The 24,235-nt window shown below is 38.4% G+C and overlaps 1 protein-coding gene across 13 annotated transcripts in view; it reads right to left on the bottom strand.

The window, feature by feature from the left end:
* PAM (peptidylglycine alpha-amidating monooxygenase) overlaps window positions 1–24,235 on the bottom strand; it is a 277,949-nt gene that overhangs the window by 102,694 nt on the left and 151,020 nt on the right. For all 13 annotated transcript variants that reach the window (XM_037032081.1, XM_037032083.1, XM_037032084.1 and 10 more), the window contains 2 exons: window positions 16,245–16,302; window positions 1,650–1,737 (listed from right to left, as the gene is read on the bottom strand). In XM_037032081.1, coding sequence (XP_036887976.1) covers window positions 1,650–1,737; window positions 16,245–16,302 — 146 coding nt within the window. The remainder of the gene's footprint in view (window positions 1–1,649; window positions 1,738–16,244; window positions 16,303–24,235) is intronic.

Raw genomic sequence — 24,235 nt, 5'->3', positions numbered from 1 at the left:
AAACCAAAATAATGTGTTTGCTCTGATATTCCCTTAACAAGAGAACAATGAACTAGGCTTAGTTCATTTTATATATTTTTCTTAGTAATTAGAATCATAATAACATTTAAGTGATGTTTTATTTTTTCATTCATTCCCTTGAACCAAGGTGAATCAAAAGCAGATTTTTAAAATTCACACTCCTTCTAGCTATTTTTATTCATTTTAATCCAAAGGTAAATTTTGTTAATTTCAGAATAAATATTTTTAAAACATAAAACCCAAAGGATGTGATTTGCTGAATCAGATTCAGAAAAGCTGTCAGAGAATAATCTTTTAATTCCAAAATTTTATTTACAAAAATTTACTGAAGAGCAAAAACTAGAATGTTGACATCAAAGGGTAACTGTGGTTGGCTCCCTTTTTACATAAACTCAATCATGTGAGTGGGGTTCCAATGTGACATACCCCTTTCATCAAATAACTTAAGCCCATTAACAAATGCTTTGATGTTACTTGGTCCATGGAGATTTCCACTAACTGCCCTATGCTGTTAACAGTTCCAAATACATATAACAATTGTTTATTGTAAAAATGACTAGAGAGCAGTTGCTGCATGCCTCGGATCCACCTAATGAACATTCAGATGCGAGGAGAGAGACCGATCAGTCTCCGAGGTTATGCAGGAACAGGGCACAAACCAGTTAGTTCCCTTCCCAAGGCAAAGCAAGACACACTAGTCATTCTACGCTGTTAAATATGTAACACTGATTCTGGCTATTGGTGCAACATGGGCTTAAAATGCACAGCTATTTTCAGGATTCACTGATCTTCTTACCACCAAAGAAGAAAATGAGAGGGAAGATATCAAGCACTAATTATGTTGTAAGCGTCTGGGGGTGGAAAACATATCTATTTATCTTAGAACTTCCCACAGCATCTGCTGCAGTTCTGACACATAACAAGCATTTAATCGAGGTTTATTGATTGATCATGACATGATAGTATGGCTCACCACCGTGATTAAAATAAATTCTAAAACTGCAACAGTTCCTCGAATAAATGAGACACAGTGAGATGAAATAAACATAACTGGATTTGGAACCAGACACACTAGGGTTCAATCCTGGTCGGACACTAACCAGCCGTGTTACCTCGAATAGGGTACTGAATCTCAGGGCTCCAGGTTCCTCGTCTGTAAAGTGAGAGTAATAATAATATCTGCTTTCAGAGACATTAGGATAGAATGAAATGGCATACACAGATCACCTGGCATGGTGTCTGGGGTAAAAGAGGGCTCACTGAATACAGCCACAGTGCTCTTTGGGTTGAATCATGCACTTAAAAAAATAAACATCAGAGTGTCCATTATCTAAATTTTTTAGTCTTTGTATTTCACGCTGTATGCACCTTGACACACTCTCTAAGACAGCAGACATGTATTTCTTAAGTCAGTGTGGAAGACTGATGGATGTGTTCCACAGCAGACTAAATAACCGATCATCAAAACATGGTAACTACTTGATACAAAAGAACAATGTTCTTTTCTAACAAGGAAATAGTCTGCCTACTTGTGAACCAGTTGTAAAATACTTGTAGAGATGCACTTTGTACTTGTAAAAATACACATTTTCTACATCCTTTTGTATCATGAGCCCTTCATCCCTTACCAGTAACTTCCAGTGGAGGAAGGCATGTTGCATCCAAAGAGTAACATATGATGGACAGTATCCATGCTGGCACGAGGCTTGAAGTCGACTGTTAAGAGAAAATAATACATGAATGTGAATATAAGTTATACTTCTGTGCACGGATGTCACAAGAGACTATTCGACAGTTGTGTAACTATTCATTAGCTGTGTAACAAAGATATTTTGATAGTCTTAGGACAGAATGCCCTGATTGTATAAATTGTCCTACTCCTTAAGATGAGCATGTTTTTTTTAAGATTTTTTATTTATTTATCTTTAGAGGGGAAAGGAAGGAGAGAAAGAGAGAAGGAGAAAAATACAATGTATGGTTGCTTCTCGTGAGTCCCCTGCTAGGAACTGGCCCACAACCAAGGCATGTGCCCTGACTGGGAGTCGAACCATGATCGTCTGGTTCACAGGCCCATGCTCAATCCACTGAGCTACACCAGCCAGGGCAAGATAAGCATGTTTTGATAATTTAATTTAGTATTATAGTAAATGTTACATAACAAATAGAAAGTAACTAATTAGTAGGCTAAAACTACACATATGAGGTCTGTCTGGAAAAAGTCCAGGCATTGTTTTTTTTTTAAAATATATTTTATTGATTATACCATTACAGTTGTTCTATTCCCCCCTTCATTCCCCTCCACCTGCACACTCCCTCCCCCACCATTCTCCCCCCCCCTTAGTTTATAACCACGTGTCTCAAGTTCTTTAGATTCTATATTTCCCCCACTATTCTCACCCTCCCCCTATCTATTTTCTACCTACCATCTATGCTATTTTCTGTGCCTTCTCCCCCCCTCACCCCCCTGTTTCTAACCCTCCATGTGTTCTTCATTTCTATGGTTCCACTCCTGATCTAGCTGTCCTCTTGGTTTGCTTTTGTTTTAGGTGTGGTTGTTAATAACTGTGTGTTTGCTGTCCTTTCACTGTTCATATTTTTCATCTTCTTTTTCTTATATAAGTCCCTTTAGCATTTCATATAATAAGGGCTTGGTGATGATGAACTCCTTGAACTTGACCTTGTCTGAGAAGCACTTTATCTGTCCTTCCATTCTAAATGAAAGTTTTGCTGGATAAAGCAATCTTGGCTGTAGATCTTTGGATTTCATGACTTGGAATACTTCTTTCCAGCCCCTTCTTGCCTGTAAGGTCCCGTTTGAAAAATCCGCTGACGGTCTGATGGGTAAGTCCCAGAGCCAATAACTCTAAGCGACCAACAGATTGCCAGCCTCTCAGAAGCCCAATTTAAGACACTATTTATCAGGATGCTCACAGAATTGGTAGAGTACAGTCACAAATTAGAGGAACATATGAAGGCTAAACTAATTGAAATGAAGGGAGATGTCCAGGAAACCAATAGTGATGGAAAGGAAACTGGGACTCAAATCAATGGAATGGACCAGAAGGAAGAACGAAACATCCGACTAGAAAGGAATGAAGAAATGAGAATTCAAAACAATGAGGAGAGGCTTAGGAACCTCCAGGACATCTTTAAATGTTCCAACATCCGGATTATAGGGGTACCAGAAGGGGGAAAGAAGCAGCCACGAGTGGAACACTTATTTGAACAAATAATAAAGGAGAACTTCCCCAGTCTGGCAAAGGAAATAGACTTCCAGGAAATCCAGGAAGCTCTAAGTGCCAAAGAAGTTGGACCCAAGAAGGAACACACCAAGGCACATCATAATTACATTAGCCAAGACTAAAATGAAGGAGAGAATCCTAGAAGCAGCAGGCATTGTTAATATAATGAGAACAGTTTGTGTGACATCCATGTAAACTGGCAGTCAAGGAGAGAGGGCTGGAATGCACATGTGTGAACAATGACAACTTCGCTGTACTAGTCAGTAGGGGTGGTAAACACTGTGGAGTGAGCATGTGTGCTGTGTGGTCATTGTATTAAAAAATGACTGAGTTAGTAGAGCAATGAATCTGAATGAAATTTTGCATTGAGCTTGAACATTCCTCTGTGGGAACTACTGGGAGGATTGAGAAGTCCACAGCTATGGGCAACTGGTGACTAGCAGCTTCATTGAGACAACATGCCTGCTCAAGCCTTACAACTCGTGCAGGGTTTTTTGTGAAACATCAAATCACCCAGGTAACTCAGCCCCCCTACAGCCCAGATTTGGTGCCCTGTGACTTTCTCTTTTTCCCAAAACTAAAATCACCTCTGAAAGGAAAGAAATTTTAGACCATCAGTGAGATTCAGGAAAATATAACAAGCAGCTGATGGAGATTGGTAGAACTGAGTGAGGTCCCAAAGTGCCTACTTTGACGGGGACTGGGGCATCACTGTCCTGTGTGCAATGTTTCTTGTATCGTCTTCAATACATGTCTCTCTTTCATATTACGTGGCTGAAAGACACTGAGCAGGAGCTCCCTTCCCTTCTCTGGGTTCGGCTCCTTTCCTTTTGTCTGCGTTGGAAATGGTGTCCTAAGGGGGAGTCTACCAGTCCAGGCTAAATAGTCCAAAATGGTCTTAAGGCTCAAGTGTGTGTGAAACTGCATCTTTTAGCTCTTTTTTCCTGTTTGATAAAATTAATAAAGCTTCCTTTATTGCTAAAATACGTGTTGGATACATGAGTATTTATAAAACAAGAAATGTCCTACTATAGCACCATGACTGGCAAAATGGGGTTGATGGGAGAACACAGGGCAGCCACCAGGATACATTTTGACTTACAACTCTCAGGGCAAATAATAAGTGTGTCATTTACTTTACTGAAAATAAGAATTTTTGAAGCCAAAAAAAGCCATATCTTGGGATTTTTGTACCACCATTTAAAACACTAACAGAGGATGGCTGGAAAAGGGACTTGATACAACCTGAGGCTTTGTTTTCTATTATGAAAGAACACAGTGAGCCTATGAGACTGAAGAATATACTTGCAGGGAAGGATCAAGTGGAAGTTACATCGGTTCACAAATCATACACAATCATATTGCTACCTTGCCTTAGTTTGTTAGCAAGAGAAACCGAAGGAAGAAGAGGGATTTTATGTCTACAGACGCTCTCAAGCTGAGGGCAGGCTCTCCTCCCTCTCTCCCATAATCCGCTGGCGGAATGAAAATGGAAAAAGCTCTGAGGTGGGGGTATCTGATCTTTTTCTCTGTTGGTTTGGTTTAAATGATATTTTATTAACTATGCTATTATAGTTGTCCTGATTTTCCCTCTTTGCCCCCTCCACCTCTCTCTACCTAGCACCCCACCCCCTCAGGCAATCCCCCCACTATTGTTCATGTCCATGGGTCATGTGTATAAGCTCTTTGGCTACTCCATTTCCAATACTTTACATCTTCATGACTATTCTGTGACTACTTATTTGTACTTCTTAATCCCCTCACCTCTTCACCCATTCTCCCCTTCCCTCCTCCCATCTGGCAACTTTTTACCTTAAAATTATTTTGATATATAATACAATTTATCTTTTACTTATTTTATCAGCTGGCTTATAGATTATGAATATCTATAACTTTTTGGTTTGATTGTATCTGCCTCCCTCCCTCTCTCTTTCTCTTTTTTAAATCTCTGCCAGTCTATGAGGGGTTTGTCAAATGAGAAATGGACCCTTGGTTTTTTCAGAACCTATGTAAATGATCGTAAGTTCTTATCTCCCTTAGATACTTTTATTATGGGTGAATTATATTAATAGATTTCCTAAAATTGAATCACTCTGGGAATTCCTGTTTTGAACCAACATGACCAAGTATATTTTATCAAGAATTAAATTCATAAAGATGTATGTGCCCCTATGTTTACTGCAACATTATTTATAATAGCCAAATCACAGAAACATGGAAACAGCCTAAGTGTCCACTGGCAGGTCACTGGATATAAAAGACATGATATACATACACACACATATCAGAAAATGCATACATATATATCAGAACACTACTTATCCATAAAAATATGAAATATGCTACTTACAACAACATGGATAGATCTTGAGAGTATGGTACTCAGTGAAATAAGTCGAATGAAAAAGGACAAACACTTTATCATTTCACTTACTGTGAAATATAAAACAAAAAGTAACAAACAAAACAAACTAACTGGTACAGACAACAGAATGGTGGTTGCCAAAGGGAAGCGAGGGGAAGGAGGCAGAGTGGACAAAGGGGCCAAATAAAGGCAACAGAAAGAAACCAGACTTCGGGGGGGGGGGGCCGTAATGAAGTACATGGATGTTGAATTCTAATCATGTGTATTCTAAAACTATGTAATGTTATTAACCCACATTACCACAATAGAGTTAATTTTAAAAAACCCAAACTCTTAGATACAAATGAAGGTGAGTTTGAGGTGTTAGCTAAAAATCCAGGTGGAAATATCCTGCAGAATATTAGAATCATGGGACTCTTATTCAAGAAAGAGCTCAGAGCATTCCATATTTGGGAAGCACCCGAAAACTGAAACTTGCAGCCAGGACAGTGGACAAAAGCACCCAAGATAAAAGTAAGAACCACAGAGGAGGCTCAGGACAAGGTGCAGAGAAAGCCACCAGGGTCTGTGCAGGAGACCTCGACAGCATGTTTCATGTTAACTCACTGTGTGTACTGCAGGAAAACAAGGCAGACAAAACTTTGGAAAAAGATGGCTACCATTAAATTTATGAAATAAAATCCTGAAAAGCAAAAGGCTCAGGTAAGAACAGAGAGAAGACCTACTGAGAGAGGAATAGATAATGGAGACAAAGCTTACAACCGCTGCGACTGTTCACTGGGAAGGGAAGTGAAATGTTTGTTGGGGGCCCTACCTATGCAATGAGATCTTCTAATTGTCCTTTGTAAAGTAAAGGGAGAAAATTATTCAGGAGTTTCTCGGTGCTGGTGACATGGAGCTAGAGGATCACTCTGAGAGGGCAGAGGTGGAGGAGACACTGAAGTGTCTTTAGAGACAGAAGGGAGTGTGTGTGTGGGGGGGTGGTTATTGTAGGGAATACATAGCCGTCCTTATTAAGAGCACCATGGGCAGCCCCAGCACCACACAGCCCACCAGCCTCATGCAGCCTCAGCCCTCATCTTGAAGGCCAGGAGCACCGGTGTGGGACTGATCCCCAAAATGACCACACCTTCCTTTAAATCACTCCAAGAAAAATGAAATTATGGTTGCACCAGATAAAGACTATTTCCTGATTGTGACTCAGAATCCAACTGAATAAGCCACTCTCTTGGGTCTACAGTTCACTTCTTCATTTAATGCCCCCCCAAAAAAATAATACTGTTAATCATGTCAACTGACTGTCTGATGGAAATGACCGTAGAGCCCCTGCAGACGGACCACTCCAGGGACCAAGTGGGCTGCAGCTCCACCCCTTCCCACTGAAGTCACCCCTCTGCCAGTCAGTCGCCCCTGAGTCCCCAGGAGTGCCCCCTTTCCTCAAGTTCAAGTTTTGGAACAAGAGCTTGTGAGGAGCACAGACCCTGCTTCATTCTGACCTTTTTAGTTTACTTTGTTGCCCTTTGAAAAAAAGCTGTTTTTCTTTAACTAAAAATAACTGCAACTTGCAAAAGAAAACACAAAGCATAACTTCTCTAGCCATTTTCTTATTTTGTCCCCTTCTGACATGCTATTTTAGGAAGTGCTTACTAGGTATGTATTTAATTTAATTTCTATAATGAGATGGGGAGGGAGGGGTTCAGAATGAGTTTCTCTGAGATGTGCCTCAGTGGTATGGGAATTATTTTGAGCTAAAGCAACTGAGGCCCTGCAGGCTCAAAGAAACTTCTGTTCCCCCCTCCCCTTAACTATATAGAAGAATTTAAATTAGGAGTCTGGCCCACAATGAGAGTTATCACCAGAAATGGCTTTTACGTATCTGTATGGCAAGGCAAACTAGTAATTACTGAACACACACTCTCCCTGCAATTACCTTCTGAAACCCCAAGCTGCATTAGCTCATCCCCAGCTTAGAATGCCTTATATACCCAATTTCCTTCTCTGTCTCTGAACCTCTCATGTATGCAAGGTCTCTGATTCTCATATATGGGGTTCCCATATACTATATACAATTAAATGTGGTTATTTTCTCGTTAATCTGTCTCATGTCTCTTTGATTACTTGATCAGGAAAAAAACCCTTGAGCCTTGGTAGTAGCAGGGGTGCCGACCTTTTGGCATATCTGGGCCACACTGGAAGAAGAGGAGTTTTCTGGGCCACACATTAAAGACACTGTGACATGTAATGACACACACACAAATCTCACAATGTTTTAAGTAAATTTATGGTTTTGTGTTGGGCCTCATCCACAGGCATCCTGGGCTTCACGGGGGTTGGACACCCTGGGAGAGGAGGGTTTCTTACCCCCCCGCCCCGCCCCGAAATCAGTATCTTTAAGTGGCAGTAAAAAAACCTTCCTCAGAGTTCCCTTTCATAAACACTCTCACTGACTCATATATTTTTTCAAAAACTCAAGGTCTGATTTAAATGCAGAGTAAATTATTAGAACACAGTAAAACAAGCAACCAGCCAACTTTTTTCATATCCAAAAGAAAGAGTATAATAAAGTATTTGTATTGTTATAGCTTACAGTTCAATTCATTGCAAGTTGAAATGAGAAATACCTTCAGCAAAAAAGAATGTCGAATCAGAATGTAAATGTAAAACAAACAGTAGATACCATAAAATAAAGCAGGACTTGGACAATTGCATTGAAGGGCTTGCTACCAGTGGTGGGAGGGGTCAACTCAGAAAAGACTGGCTCATTTCCTGGTTCATTTCCAGGGTTTCCTCCATCACCACTTACTACGTCTGGCTACTTCTGGCTGTGCAACACAAGGCCCGCCCCGAGTAAATAACAATGAGGTCCAGGGAGTAGATTTCAACACTACAAAAACCAGAATACAGAGAGCTATTTTTAAATTACATCTTAAAAGAAACTATCCCTTGTTTCTTTTTTGTCCCATCATACTCCAAAGAAATAAAGGCTCCAAGGGGAACAGAGCTAGAGGACAATAATGCAAACAACTGCATTTCACTGTGCACTGCTGAGAGGAGAATGAACAAAGGCAGCCTTGGGGTGGTCACACACAGGCAAAAACACAGCTTCGTGAGAATGCAATGGAATGTTATATCTGATGAGGTTTACAGTGCCACCTACTCTTCTAACTCAATAATAAGGTGACAGTTGCTTAAGTGGAAATGGTACCTGAGTCTCAGTGGGTGGTAACAGTTCATATGGCCTGATGTATAAGATCAGGGAAAATTTTGTAGGCAAATAAGTGTGAATAAGTTCTGGGACCTAAAATCTTCTGAATAAGACTCCAAAATTAATGTCTCATGCACATCAATTAAAGGAAATATGATGAAGGATTCCTCAAAGGAGAATGCCATCTGAAATGAAGGATTCAAAAGTATGTGTGTGGGTGACATACTGAGTAAAGAGATAGCTAGGTCTATTTTCTGGAATTCTAGGCAAAATTTGTTTTAATTGCCAGAGGTTTTGGGGGATTGATTGCTTTTTTTGGCTAACACGAGACTACAATCAGGGCCATAACATACACTTAGAATATGACCTAACACAGAATTTTATTTAGCAGTTGGCTTCTATTTTTCCTTTCCAAGAGGAAATTCAGGTCTGCATGTCAAATTTTGACGTTATCTCCCAGACCCGGGCTGTAGAAAGACTTCGAGAAGACATGCAGCCAAGTGGAGGAATGCCGATTAGGAGACATCACTTACAGACCGCCCACTCTGTATTACCACTGAGAATGGGAGGGACACTCTCTTTAGCTAAAGGTATGCTGTACAGGAACACTATGGATAATTAACCTATTGAATAAAAAAGAACTGATTTGCAAGCACAAGTCTGAATCTCCAAAACCTCATTATTCTAGAATTGCAGTCTGGATATATCGCTAGAGATAATTACTGTTAACTCTGTTTCTTTTTTCCTGCAAGTGGAATCATATTAGACACAATAAATAGGTTATTTATGAAATAACATCTTATTTCATAAACCAAGTACTTTTCACTTGGTTCTTTGTATCAGTGTTATCTATGGAGTTCGTTCAAAATGCACCTGCCCAGGGTTAGTGCTAGATCGGTCCCGCCTCTTCCTTCACTGCAATGTTTCATTTAAATCTCCAGAGGACATTCTAGGCAAGCATATCTTTGAAAAGTTTCACAGATGAGAAACAGGTGACTCTGACTATAACCAACATTTGTAGTGGATGAATATATTGTATTATGTGCGCAGATTGGGAGTTCAGTCAATTCCCCTTAGTTAATTTAGACTGCCTTGCTTTTTTTTTAATGCACAGGACAAATAATAAAAACAAGTTTTTAAAAAAATATATGAAGAGTCTCTAAAGGTAAAATTTAGTTATTCTTTTAGAGTTGTTTAAATATTTAGAGAATAGAGAGGCGTGAGGTTCAAGAAACAGTGATATAAACGAGTTGTCGTAATTTTTAAAAAATTGCAGGCCCCTACGTTTTAGTATCACTCCCATAAACATTTCTTTTGTTCCAACAAATAAAGATTGTACTTCCAAAACTGTTCATAGGAACTGAAGATTATGCTCTAAGTTTTAATTTAAGTGTAGGATATGATCAACCTTAAAGTTCATGATCTTGCAGTTGAGCCAAGAGACTCAGAGAAACGTAAAGCTCCCAGCGGCACAGTCCACTGGGCAGTGAGTTAAAAGCCCACAGCGATGGCACATTATGTTATCGTCTGCCCGCTTCCCACACAGCTACAGAGCAATTCTGCACTAAACTGAAGTCCTTTTGCTCGAGCATTTTAATCGAAAAATTTAATAGAGAAATTGTCATTAATGCTCACTAGAATAGACAATGATGGATCCCTCTGAATAAAGGAAGTTAGCACCAAAAAAAGCATTAAACTTCTAGATGATACATCTTTTAAAACCGAACTTTTTGGTGTATGCTAGAACCAACCAAACGATCAACACATACACTTTATCAGTCATGCTATGCAAGATAAAATAGTATAATCTTCATTAAGCTCAGTTTTTGTAATGCTATTCCTGCAACAGTTCCGTATTAACTTTTCCCAAATGAAATACATATATTCCTCCTCACCTTTTCAGGCCATGCATGACATCGCACCAGTCTTCTCGCCCACCATGTTTCTCACACGACAGCGCACAGCCTCCATTCTGCATTCACACCGGGCAGCCCACCTCCCTTGACACTCACATTTCCTGAGGGCTTACCCTAGGCCAGGCTCCTTTACCTCCCACAGGGACCACAGGAGTCTGGTCTTTTTCCCTCACACAGATGAGCCTGAGGAGGGAGAGACTGAGCAACTTGTCCTCAGCCTTGCAGCCAGCACGGAGTGAGGCTCACCCTTGTGCCCAAGGCACTCCTTTACTGCTCATATCACCGGTTGCTAGAATGTTCTCCCCCACACCCCATCTGCACATCCAAACAGACCCCCTTCCCAGATGTAGATCAAATCTTGCCTATCTCCCTCAAAAATTTTTCTCTAACTAGGAAAATTCCCACTTATCTTTGTAGAAGCCACTTCCAGTGGAATAGCTGAAATGTCTACTTTAGAATGACTCTCAAAATGCCACAAACCCCTTGCCACTGCAGGACATTTACACCTCAATTCCGATTCAAAACCAGGCTTTCTGAATTGGCCATTTTACTGGGGTGCGCTGTAGTGTCATTTTGACATTACTGCATTAAAGCAACGCTGTCCATGTATCAGTTACTTTGTCATTGGTGTATATTCATTTATTTATTGAGATATAATTGACATATAACATTATCATTGTCCCAGATGTGTGACATAATGATTTGATATTTGTATATATTGTGGAATCGGCACCACAGTAAGTCTAGGTAACAACCATCGGTTCCACTTGATAATTTGTAGACTTCTCTAATTAAAGACATTCCTAAATCTCATCTTTATAAAATATAATAAAGTGATTCCTCTCCTCCCTCTCCCTTTTTTACTACCCGAGAAACCCTGAGGTTCATTGCAGGGCATGTTGGAAACATGGGTATTTATTTAGGGGACCAAGAGATAGAGGACATTTAGGAAACACCCTGAAACAGGACCCGTAGCAGCAGCTTCTCCTTCATGAATATGACCAAGCAAATTAGATTTTGTCCACCCTCAGAGACCCTCGTATAGTGTATCTTACTTGTACTATCTTAGCTCTCTCCAAGTAGCTGGCACTAAGAAATGAGAACACCTTCCTAGGGTGTCTGCTGGAAGTTACCCAGTGGTCATGTGGAAGGCAGAAACTACATTATTCTTGTCAGAGAAAATCCTAAATGGGAGAGAAAGGAAAGGATATGCAGTCAACTGACTGGAAGCAAAAAGGTGACAAAGTGGTGGGATGGGGACTTACACTCATGTACATACAAACACACTTTTATTTACTGTTGTTAAAGCCATAAAACATGGTAATATGAGCACTGTGACTGTGTCAGGCCTTGGTCTTTATAGTTGCACTATGTAGTAACCCATAAACTTGATCAAAATTAGGCTGTTCCCTTAGGTTTTGAAATATCCCAACATCATCTTAATATATGCTTTGTTTAAGAAAGGTCACATTTGGAAATACTCAAGTCTGTGCAAATCTGCAGTAGAAATTATTCTACATTCATGGCAGCATCCAAAGAAAATGAAAAGCAATGAATCATTAGATTAATTTCATCTATTTCTAAATTCAATGGCTCCTATCTCATTTGTCTAGTGCATGTTGGCAGATAGGGACCTGCCATCACTCACTAAGGAAAAGACACATTTATTTACTGGTCATCCATGTGAGCGAAAGCAAGTGGATGAAGATGACAGTCAAATTTCTTGGCTGAGTGGGCTGCTGTCAGAGCCAATTTTTCTGAGTGTCTGTAAAACACCTTTTAGACAACATCACAGTTTAGTGGTCAAATGCAGATCTCAATGTGCCTTTGCCCATTCCAATTCTGGGATTTCTTATTAAAACAATAAACAAAAGCAATGCTCTAGGGAGAGCTATGACTTTGCTCAAAATATAAAATTATATTTATATTCATTTTAGTATTTCCCCAAACACCTACTTTAATTTGCATTTAATAATTCAATACAGGCAAATAAACACATCAAGTGTTGTGTATGCTCATATGTAAATATGACAGGCATATGCACATACAAATTCCATGAGAATTGTGATGGGATTTTCTCAAAATTAAAAAGTATGTGTGTCTAAAATGAGTTACCTAATTAATCACACAAGCAGAAGGCCCAACTTATGATTTATTCAAATTCAGCTCTGGCTTTTAACACCATTAAGAGACTATGTTGTATTCCAAAAATGCAATCCAAATTATATTCTTCCTTTTGTTATTTTGTTCAGAAATCTGAAAAGCAAAGGAGAAAGTCCTTTTCAAATGTTCTAGAATTTGTAGTCTTGTCTCCAGAATTCCGCCGAGCTGGAGTTTCCTGGAATTTGTGTCATGGTTCACATCACCATCACCGAGTGCACTAACTGGTATGGCGCAGGATTGTAAAAGTTTGCTGAATTTATGAAGAGTGACTTTTCTTTAAAAACACTTATTTCTTTATAGCCAAACAAGAGTATAATTTAAGGCAAAAAGGTAAATTGGCTACTATTCAATATTGTACCTTAGACAATGGCCAAACAAGACACTTTTTTAGCGTTTACTCACATATTAAACAAGCAATTGTTGAGTTCCTGTACACCCTGAGGCACATACCCTATTGACATTCAAATATTTAAAATGCATAGATAATAAATGAAGAAGATATAAAATAATAAAAGTGTCTGAAGGAAAGAAAGAATAAACAAAATATTATAGGCCTTTACGGTCTTCATTTCCAACCATGCCTAATCCTACGATAAACCACCCTGCACCCCAGAATTTGGGATAACCCACAAAAAGACCATTTGTGAAGAAGCTTTGGTTACCCCTACTAAACTTTCACTTTGGGAGTCTGGAAAAGCCATGTACAATCACTCTCCCAACACACAACCTAAACATCCAAGCTTTTTTCCTTCTGCAAATTTTTAAAATTTCATGTGTATTGGGTTTTCTTCTGTAAGACGGGTTGAGATTTACTTACTTTTTGGCAAAACTGACCAGAGTGTTTTCAGTACAGAACAAAGGTCTAGTAATGAAAGAATAATAGTATTTGATGAGGGAAGACAGAGATGTGCTATTTATTGCTCCATTTCAGCTCCATCTATCCACTCGAAAACTTCTTTTCTTTCTTCCCTGTTCCACTGTCCCCACACCCGTATCTGTTAGGATTCAAATGGCACACAAGGAGGGTATCACACAGCTAGTAAAAGGCTTGGGCATGTTCCTAACCTCTCTGACTCGGTGTTTCCTCTTCAGTAAAATGACTTAAACATCTTAGCTTTCAGCAACTTAGTGTCTGGCAGGCTCTGCATAAATGACGGCTGGTGGTGGGCTGGTTATATAAATAGGAGTTCCATACAAACTATCGTCCTAGCACCCAACTGAATCATAATAACCGATGTTCCTGTTTCTCTCCTATAGAATGGGACTAACTTCAAGGTTATCTTAAGAATCAATGCATTGATACATGCCAAATTTCCTTTAGCTAATTCCTTATGTAAATAATTTTTGGTACTTCTCTTTGGTTTTAAATTTCCAGTTCTAATTAGCCTATACCTAAATTTCAGTGGTTGCTGGATTATGCAAATAATGGTAACCGCAAAATGCCTTGGGGTTGCACAATAAAGGAGTCACACTCCTTTATGAAAATGAAACAACTGTTTTGTAAAGATGACAGAATCTTTGGTATTCATATAATCCTCCCAGAAAAAAGAAGAAGAAATACTGAAATTAGTTATTAATTTTATAAGATCCACTAAGGACCTTAGAACGGAAGACAGTTGGCTCTTAGAATGAGAGCTGTCTAACAAAATGCAGAAATGTTTAGTAGCCTGGTTCTCATACAGCCCCTTTATGTGTCTCCTGTGACTATTTTTCTTGACTGAATGTATTCACTTATACTTTTTAATTTTAAATTATGAGAAAGTAAACATTTATGTTGAGAACAGTAATACATTCCAGGATATATATTTATAGTCCTTACAGTCACCAGCTCCGAAATCATACACTACTACCAACTTCCAGAAACAAACCAGTAACCTATCCATGTGAGACGTGTAGGACTGTTGTGAAACACGACCTTCACACGAACACAGAGTGGCAGAGTGGCCTTCCATTTAAAGCAACTGTGCAACAGGAGGAAATAGAACTATCTCTGAACTTGGACAAAGAAAACATAAAATTAGTAAAAAATAAAAATAGATAAAATCTTTTATGAGTAATTATTATTTTCTCCTCGGTTTCCAATCACGTGGGTATGAAACTGAGGAAATCTTTAATGTTGATATTTTAATGATAAATTTGTATTCTAAATCACATTTGGTATTGCTCAGAATACTACAGTTAGGAACTTATACGATTTTCCTGTCTCCATAGTTCAGGATTTGAGAACACTGCCCTTCCTTTTTTTCTTGGTAATGTTCCATTATTACACAAAGTAATAAAAATCAGCAAAGCTCAATTTCCCAAGGTCTGACTTTCATCTTTAGAAATTTAAATATTGAGGCAATTTTGTTTAGAGAGCATTGTTATAGGTGTATTATCTGTTGTGATTACCACCAAAGCGTGTGGAAAAAATAATAAATGTGCTCTGGGTTTACAGGTCTATGATGTATATTCCCATGGGGAGCACCTCATGGAAATTCATCCTCAGACAGCCCCAAGGCTACAATATACATTGCATAACCCCCTAGAGCTGTTTCAGACAGCCCATTTGAAGATTAGTTCCAAGGGACCAAAGTACAACTCTCATTATCGTCGCTTTCTCTCCAAAATCAACATTTCAAACCAGAAAAGTGAAGCAGGAGGAAAAAAACAGATCCACGAATGATCTGCCAACCACACCTCTTCCCCAAATAGTTAAAAGTCTGCCATAAGGGAGGCTTAAACTAAAACAACCTAGATGAAAGCAGATGGTGCTCTGTCACTTTTTCCAATCTGATTCAAAGATCCAGTTAGGGGAGGGCCTGTCATTTAAGAGTCCCCTTATTCTGTAATATAGACACCAGGAACAATGTTCTTTCCATCCTCCCACCATCCCTCCTTCTCTTCTCCCAGTCTCTCCTTCCTTCCTATCCATCTACCTGTCCGGCAGGTAAAATATTACATTCTCAGAAGCAGATTTTAAGTGCATTCGATTTACAGCATGACCCAGCAAGTAAATAAACAGTCTGTTGAGTGGAGCCCAATTAAGCATCCAGCCACAGACAGAAAGCCAATACTGTACAAATGGGACCACATGGTATTGGCAGCCATTGACGTCTGCATGCAACCCCTTAACTACGATTACGCGTGAATCTCTCCAGATACAGTTTGTAATCTTATCTCTCAGTGGCTTGCTCGAGTTTGTTTCTGCATTAGGCATGACAGATGCATTTTAGAAGCTGACAGTAAAAGATTAATACGCTCATACCCATCAACGAGAACCTTTCACTGATTTCAAATAGCTTGCCCTCCCTTCAACTGCCAACCACGCCCCCCACGCAATCATTACTTACTCACGAAGGCTTCCTCGTCCGTTGGCAAACGCACTGACATGCAGAAGTATGTATCAGACTATTAAAGAGAGAGAGAGATAAAGATACAAATTAAACTGCTGCTAGTAAAGAAAAAATAACAACTAGTCAGAGAATGAGCTACATGACTGAAAAAGAACAAGTGCATCAGTCAGGTACAGGTGCATGCTGCATGCAGGATGCCAGGTTAATGGAGGACCCAACTCTAGTACTTAGGTACTCTAAAAGTCTTTAAGACTCTTCAAATCCTACTTATAAAACCATTCATCATGAGTAATACTTCTGATGTGTCACTTAAAAGGCAACATTTTAGAAGCTTATATGAAGGAGTGAAACAATTAATTGCGTTTGATTTCAAAATGGTAGGAGTTTGTCTTGACCGTATTTGCTATCTGCATAATTAAGAATTTAATTTCCTGACTCACTTTACAATTCCCCAAAATGTTCAATAGAGATGTACAATGAGTGAAAGTTGGTCTTAAAAATATTATATTTGATTATTCTTTCTCACTTTAAAATTCTGTGTAGTGTATTGAACAAATTAACATTAACTCAATTATTCTATCTTTTCCAGTTATTGGTCTTTTATCTAAATGGTTACTTTTCTGCTACCAAATATATTAGCATCAGTAATTTGTAGCGATAAAAATTGCAATTTAAAGAGAATGAGCTCCTGTTCATCTATGCATACCACTTCCTTAGTGGAAATCCATGATCAGTGAGGTGTGCTACGGTTAGTAATATACCGAATGCAAATAGAGACAACTCACTTAGTAACTCATACATCATGCATTATTCCTGTACAGGGCTGGACCCAGAGACTACACAACGATGAATGGAGATCATTGGGTTTCTCTAAACCTACTGGTTAGCGCCCCAAATTATGGAATTTGTATCTCTTATTTTATTTCTGTGATGGGATTCAAGGAGGTTCAAATACATATCAAACAAGTTGTTATAACTACAGAACAAGTTGAAAAATTACAGAAATGTGATTCAGTCTTCATTTGTCCTGCTGCACATGCCATTTTTCTCACTTGAGCTTACTCTTTCATTTCTTAAAGGGTTTTATAGTTATTTTGATTCCGTCTTAGTTTGCTAAGAACAAAATGTACCAGGAAATGTTGACAGTTTCATGGTAAGGAGGTTAAGCCACAGAAATGCTGGAGATGTGAACTGTGTATCCAAAACCCAAGATATATATTGGCAAAATAATGCTCAAAGATCTCACAATCATGTACAAAATTGCTCATAGATATTTTTCCAATAATGTGAGTTACTCATTTAAAAATATTCCTATTCTGTTCTAACAACAAAAAAATACACTCAAGATTTTGTATTTGTTCATCCTCAGCTATGAGTAAATCACTACTCAAAGATATTTCATGGCTACTATAGCTGCTGTTGCTACTATTACTATTTCTATCTAACAGTTATTGAATGTTTATAATATGCCAGGCATGATTCTCAATCTTCTACTTGTATTATATCATTTAATAAATTAAACAATCCAATAAGGTAGATAGATGCTATTATGACCTCCGTTATATATAAGATACTAAGAATAAGAACATTGAGAGCTGAGTATGTGCCAGCACTGTTCCAAGCACTTCAAGTGTATTAACTCTTTTAATCCTCAAACCACATCCCTATGATATCAGTAATATTTATCATCCCCATTTGAGAGATGAAGAAACTGAGGCAAACCAAAGTTAAGTAACATTACTGTCTCTCCTAACCAAAACCTCACAATAGGGAGACAGACTTCTGAAACTCCTCTTACCACAGTTTATTAAGAAAGCTTGCAACTAATCTTTTCTCTGTCTCTGTGAGATCTAAATCTTCTACCACCAAGAACTTCCTTCTCACATTCAAGTAGTAATTCTGCTCAGATTCTTAGCCACTGAAAGCCTAGCTCTAACTTACATCACTGATTCCTGTCATAAAGATTGAGAAGCTTGTTTTCCCTCTGAGTAAGTGCCAATCAACAAACCCAGATGGCCTAGTCATATGGACCAAGCCCCACCAACACCCCTCAGTGCCTTTCTCTTAACATGCCCAGTCTTTAAAAGGTCTGTCTCTTGTTTTAGCAAGTAGAGTTTGGTTCACATTGGACCCCCTTCCCTACTGATAGTTACTATTGAAGAAATCTATCCTTACCACTTTAAATAGTGTCCACCTAGTTTATCTCTGACACTAGCAAGTACAGGAGCTGAGACTGGAACATCAGCAGTCTGAGTAAGGCATTACAGATCATTCAAAGCAATGCAAACAATTAATGACCTAAAGACAAACCAAACAAAAATTCTTTTAAATTTCGACTAATAGTTTTGGGATTTATTTCATCTCTGATTTTATGATAAGTCATCTCAAGCTGTTTTGGAAATAAACAAGTTATAGGTATAAATAGAAATGTGAAATTCAGCACGTTGGCTCTTTTGACAAAAAGAAAAACAACTGAGCACAAGAATGGTTAGATATACAAAATAAAGAAAATTACTATTTATATTGAAATTTCATCTGATCCATATTTTATTCTTGCTCTTATCATGAGTTGAGCAATTTAAAAATGGCAGAATAACGTGGGATTGATACTCTTCTAAGAATTTGTATTTATTGTTTTATAACTTCCCTATTAACAAACATGTGTTCAGATCTCAGTGGTTTCTTTTCTGTTATGTTAAAGCAAGTATGAAAAAGGAGAAGGAGCAGGAGAAGGCAAAGAAGAAGAAAGGATAAAAGAGATTCTCTGCAGGATAACTAGTATGCTGCAAAATTATTTTGAAAGAACGAAGTTTCTACTAGACATCGTAGCAATGGTCTACCACGCACTGTCATACTCTGATTTAGGATTTTACTAATGACCCATTTTTCAAGATAAAGAATACTTCTGTTACCAAAAAAAAGGTAAAAATGTTTTTCAAAAAATAAGTACATTAATAAAATACAGTGTGGATCAAATCAATAATAAGCCTTCAACTGAAAGCTCTGAAGACCACAGTTCAATAGAACAGAGAATAGCTAAAAGGTAACTTATTCTTTTCTCTGCAACTGTAAAAGGTTGTAGTGATTTCGGTCTGGAGTATTCTGGTACCACGGTTTGGATTCGACCTAGAATTAAGTTGAGAGCTCAAGATCCATGTAAAGAAGATACACCATCAGGGTCATTTACACAGTGCAACTGGAGAGCCCAAGTCTTAAAGATGATGCAGGGCCGAGTTTTGTCTCTCTCAGGTTGTCTGAGTGCAAGTAAGCCATCTTTTTTTGTTAGTTTTCTTCTCCCAATTACTCTCAGAGTTATAAATAAAAGTCTCCAACTCTATGCCTTCAAGACTGTTAGACCTGGCTGATGTGACTCAGTGGATTGAGTGCCAGCCTGAGAACCAAAGGGTGGCTGGTTCGTTTCCCAGTTAGGACACATTACTGGATTGCAGGCCAGGTCCCAAGTAGGGGGTGCGCGAGAGGTAACCACACATTGATGCTTCTCTCTGTCTCTCTCTCCCTTCCCCTCTGTCTAAAAATAAATAAATAAAATCTTTTAAAAAAGACTATTAGAGATTATTATGCATCTTTCTTGCTACTTTGTTGTCATCAACTTAAACATTTTTAATTGTTTATTTAGATTTGATATTCTAGCTAAATTGTGATTCTGGAGTCTTTTCACATTTATACCTGTTTTCCTATGAGACTAAACCTTATATTTTAAATAAAATTTAAGATTCCTCATAAGTAAAAAAACAACTTTAAAAAATAAGATATATAACCTGTTGAAGAATGGACAGGACAGTGGCCTTTGCCAAAGTATTATAAGCTCATCAATACAAATTAATTTGTATAGCACATCACCGTGAATAAATAACTTAAATTCCATGCTATAAGCAGTAGTTGGTTTAAGTAGTTAATTTTAAGACTATAATAATGTGTAAACACATAGTTAACAACCATCAACCAATCTTGGATTTGAGAAACACTTAAAAAAAAATCTTCCTAAGGCAATAATAGGAAGAAAACTAGAATGATTCATTTCTCAAAGTAGTAAAATCACTGCATCACTAATATGTGTAAATAACCATTGTGTTTTTGCAAGATGAACACCAGGAACCCTATTTAACAATGACCCAATTAAGTAAATATGACCACACAACCTTTGTCATTCAACAATACAAAAAAAAAGAAAGAAAAAATTTAAACTATGATCAGTACTTAGCATTTGACACCTTGTAAAGGGGAAGACATTGATTGTGCCTCCGACTTCATTCTGAAAGATTTTCATCATAGTTACTTCCCATGATAATGCCACCAGGTAGGCATTACAGACACTCTTTTAAGGATGGAAAAACTCAAGTTCAAGAAGGCAAATAACTTGTTTGTGATTTTTAAAAAGTTTCTGGAAGTTGATGAAATGGAATTTGAACCAAGTTCACTAAAGTACTTCTCTTTCCACTATGGAAAGATGGATATTAAAAGGCTATTTTTTGAAGGGCTTTAATATTTGAAAAGAAAATGTCAGCTCTTAGACACAATTTTAGTTGTTTACTTGATTAATGAGAGAAATAAAGACGTCAAAGGCAGGCAAAATTTAACGGGAAGTTTTAGTTCAAGTCCTCTATAAATTTCCAACAGCACCTGAAAACGTATCACGAAAGCTTGTGGACAAACTGCAAAAAACTAGACTAGAGCCACCGTATCTGACTCTGTCACTATTTTGATTCTGCAAAGTAAAGCTATTTGAAAACATACACATAACTCAGATCAATGTTTCTCTGTAACACATTCTGAAGAGACAAACACAGCACCTTACTGCCCATTATAGCAGTTCCTTCCCTCAAACACACTGTCCTAGAGAGGATGCTTCTATAATTCAACCCAAACTACCTGCACAACCTTTCGCAATTTTCCATATATCATCATCATGGACCCTCTTTTACTCTCTCTAGGAAGAACACTGTAACCGAGCTTGGTGCCAGGGGACGATCTACAAACGACTGCAGACCCAAACTGCGAACATAATGCTCAGACCCACAAAAAGGGAGGCATCTAATGTGAACCCACGTAGCCACGTCTCCCAGTGCGGCCCACTATGGCACATCAGCCGAATCTGAATCAAGGGGGCAAGATACTGCCTATGCCTCTCTACTGCTGCTGTTGGGCACTACCCAGAACACGCACATTCTCCTGACGAAAGAAGATATTGTGCTAGAAATGAAAAAAAGTGCCTATTAGTAAAGAACTGCTATTATATTCTATTATTATCCATTTTAGACCGAGTTCTCATGCAGGCAGCAACAGTAAAACCTTGTTTACATCACTGAAGAAAAGAGTGTTCTTTACTTTGATTTAGTCATTTGTAAGACAGAGATACAGTGGTTTCTATGGAACAAGTAGTTAATAACATCGACTGCTCGTTTAGATCAATGTGGGACAAACAAAACCATCTGTACTCCATTACATGTGAAAACTGTTCACATGAAACCAGTAATTTTTGCTTTGGGAAACCAGAGGTACCATTCAGATTCTAGTGTGGAACGCTAGACTGGATACTCTCCTCACTGCCCTTCTTATTGTTTGGGCTTACAGAATCCCTGCAGACTACCTTTCTTACAGAGACTGTTCAGTGTGGTGCCACAAATAGGTGTACAGACAGGCAACATGACCCAGTTTCTCTTAGATATGGGCCTTTTGCTTATTTCTGTGGCTGTTCACAATTTGCTGTTCTCTGTATATGGCCATAAGCCATAGAAATATTATATTGTATATAGTACAGTCTCGGGTAACTTTTCTCTTGTTAAATAACCAGAGCAGTGGAACCACCTCAGGATGGCAATTGTGACTCTGTGCCTGTTTGAAAAGTAGGCAGTCATCTCTCTACTAACACAGATCACACACATTTTAAAGCCAATCCAGAAAAACCATGGAGGATCCATGAAGCCCTTCGTTTTCCCACAATATTCACTTTGGGTTTAAATAATTTAAATTCTGCACATAACTGGGGGAAATCTCAGGAACTGGCTGTGGTTCTGCCAGACCAACAAGGGAAAAGTACAGAAAGTGATCAGTCCTCTTTGACAAGACTTTGAGATACACTGAGAGGAAGAAAGACATTTAAAAAATATTTTTTAAAGTTTTTTAAAATTGATCCAGATAGAAAACAGAATCAAACTGTTACTGGGGACTGGCCCACAGCCCAGGCATGTGCCCTGACTGGGAAATGAACCCACAGTCTGTTGGTTTACAGGAAGATGCTCCAACTTACTGAGTCACACTGATCAGGGCCCAAAGCAATTTTAATACACAAATTTTAAGTTTACAGTGACTCAGTGGTCTACTTTCAACCTAGTGTATAATGAAAAGCAAAGAAAAACTATGCCGAAGCACAGATGATTTTCTGGAGCAAAAAACTGAGGTTTAAAAAATTTATCTTTGTAAAACCAGAATGTAAGACCCTTAATTACAGATAAAATTCCTTAAGTTGTCACTTTTCTATGGAGTCTACCCTAATTTTCCTTTCCATGTTAAGTTTTTCTCTTACCATATATATTAAAAACTATGTTGTCCACTTATGATTATATTTATTAGGCTCTGGAAGAAATAGTTACAGTGAAGATTTCATGTTAAAACATTCTTAAATGTCTCTAAGAGAGCATTCTCTAAAAGGCCCCACTCTTGCCTTTACCATTAAGCTAAGCTTCATTCCTAAGAACTTTTGGGGTGTTGATCCTAACCCAGAAGGTAATCTTGTCATAGAAATGTCTGCTAGCATCCTTCACATTTACAATAATATCTGGCGCATAGTAGGAGCTCTATAAATATGTGTTGAATCTTGTATGCACCACCCTCTTCCTTTTGGTGGCAATAAACTCAGTTTAAGAAAGGCTGAACCGACAGAGGTGATGCTAAAGCTGCCACTCATCCCAGAAAAAAGAAAGAAGGAAAGGCTGAATGGAAACCTGTATTACAGATGCTGCCTAACCAGGGTTTTTATACAGCATCCCTTTTCATATGAATTTTATCCTTCGGTTGCTTTATCCCAGGATCCCATTTGCATTTTTAAACTATAATGACATTGTGGCTGATGATGACAAGACTCTCGATGCCAAGTAGCTGATATGGGAGCTACTTTCCTGGCAAGGCCTCTTCTCTGGGAATTAGCACTGTGTACTAGCAAATGATGAAGAAAAGAAAGCATTTTGGTGATGGAACATCTCTGTCTTACAGCGTTCACACACTTACATTTAAGACAAAACAAAGAGGAGTGTACTAATAATAGTGTGTAATTAATTACCTAGGCTCAGCAGGTGGTACTACTGGTGGAATCCTTTCTGGCTTCCTGGTAACAGGGGGAGTACGTGAAGGGAAACTGGACTGTTTCCTATATTCAGGGACACTTGATGAAAAGCAGGCTTTTGAACCTTGTTGTCAACAGTAACTCGTCATACCTGCATTCCTCTCCCTTAGCACAGATGGCTGGAAACTAACAATTTGTCAATCTGTGCGGCAAGCCTGACCACCTTGAGAGATGTAAGAGATGGAAAGCCAATTCAATTCCAGGCTAAATGAAGACAAGTGCAACTTCTGAAAAATGACACTTTTTCTTTAAAAAAAGAAGTGAGGAAGAGGCACAGCAGGCTGGAGAATTATGTTTAATGATGAAGTCTCATATTTAACTGTGATAATCAAGGGCAAATTCATTTTGCTTCCCTTCACTCCCTCAGTGATTCCATGACCAATAGCATCTTCCTTAGATTTATAACTCACAAAGAAAATATTTCAACAGATATGCATCCTTTGCCTTGAACTTATAAGAGGAACTATAAAATCAAATATAAAAATATTCTTTGGGAAGCTCTTTGCTTTTTCTTTGTAGGTCATAAACTTTTCTGTCTCAACACAAGGCCCTGCACCACAGTCCCCTCTTTGCCAGTCTGTGCCCTGCCATTGGACCGTGGTTTAGGGACTGCAGCCCTGATTTATTC

Source organism: Sturnira hondurensis, unplaced genomic scaffold (genome assembly GCF_014824575.4).
Source record: "Sturnira hondurensis isolate 20B ecotype Veracruz unplaced genomic scaffold, ASM1482457v3 Scaffold0021354, whole genome shotgun sequence".
Classification (NCBI taxonomy): domain Eukaryota; kingdom Metazoa; phylum Chordata; class Mammalia; order Chiroptera; family Phyllostomidae; genus Sturnira; species Sturnira hondurensis.
The sequence above is the reverse complement of the archived record's forward strand: the minus strand, read 5'-3'. Positions and strand labels throughout refer to the sequence as shown.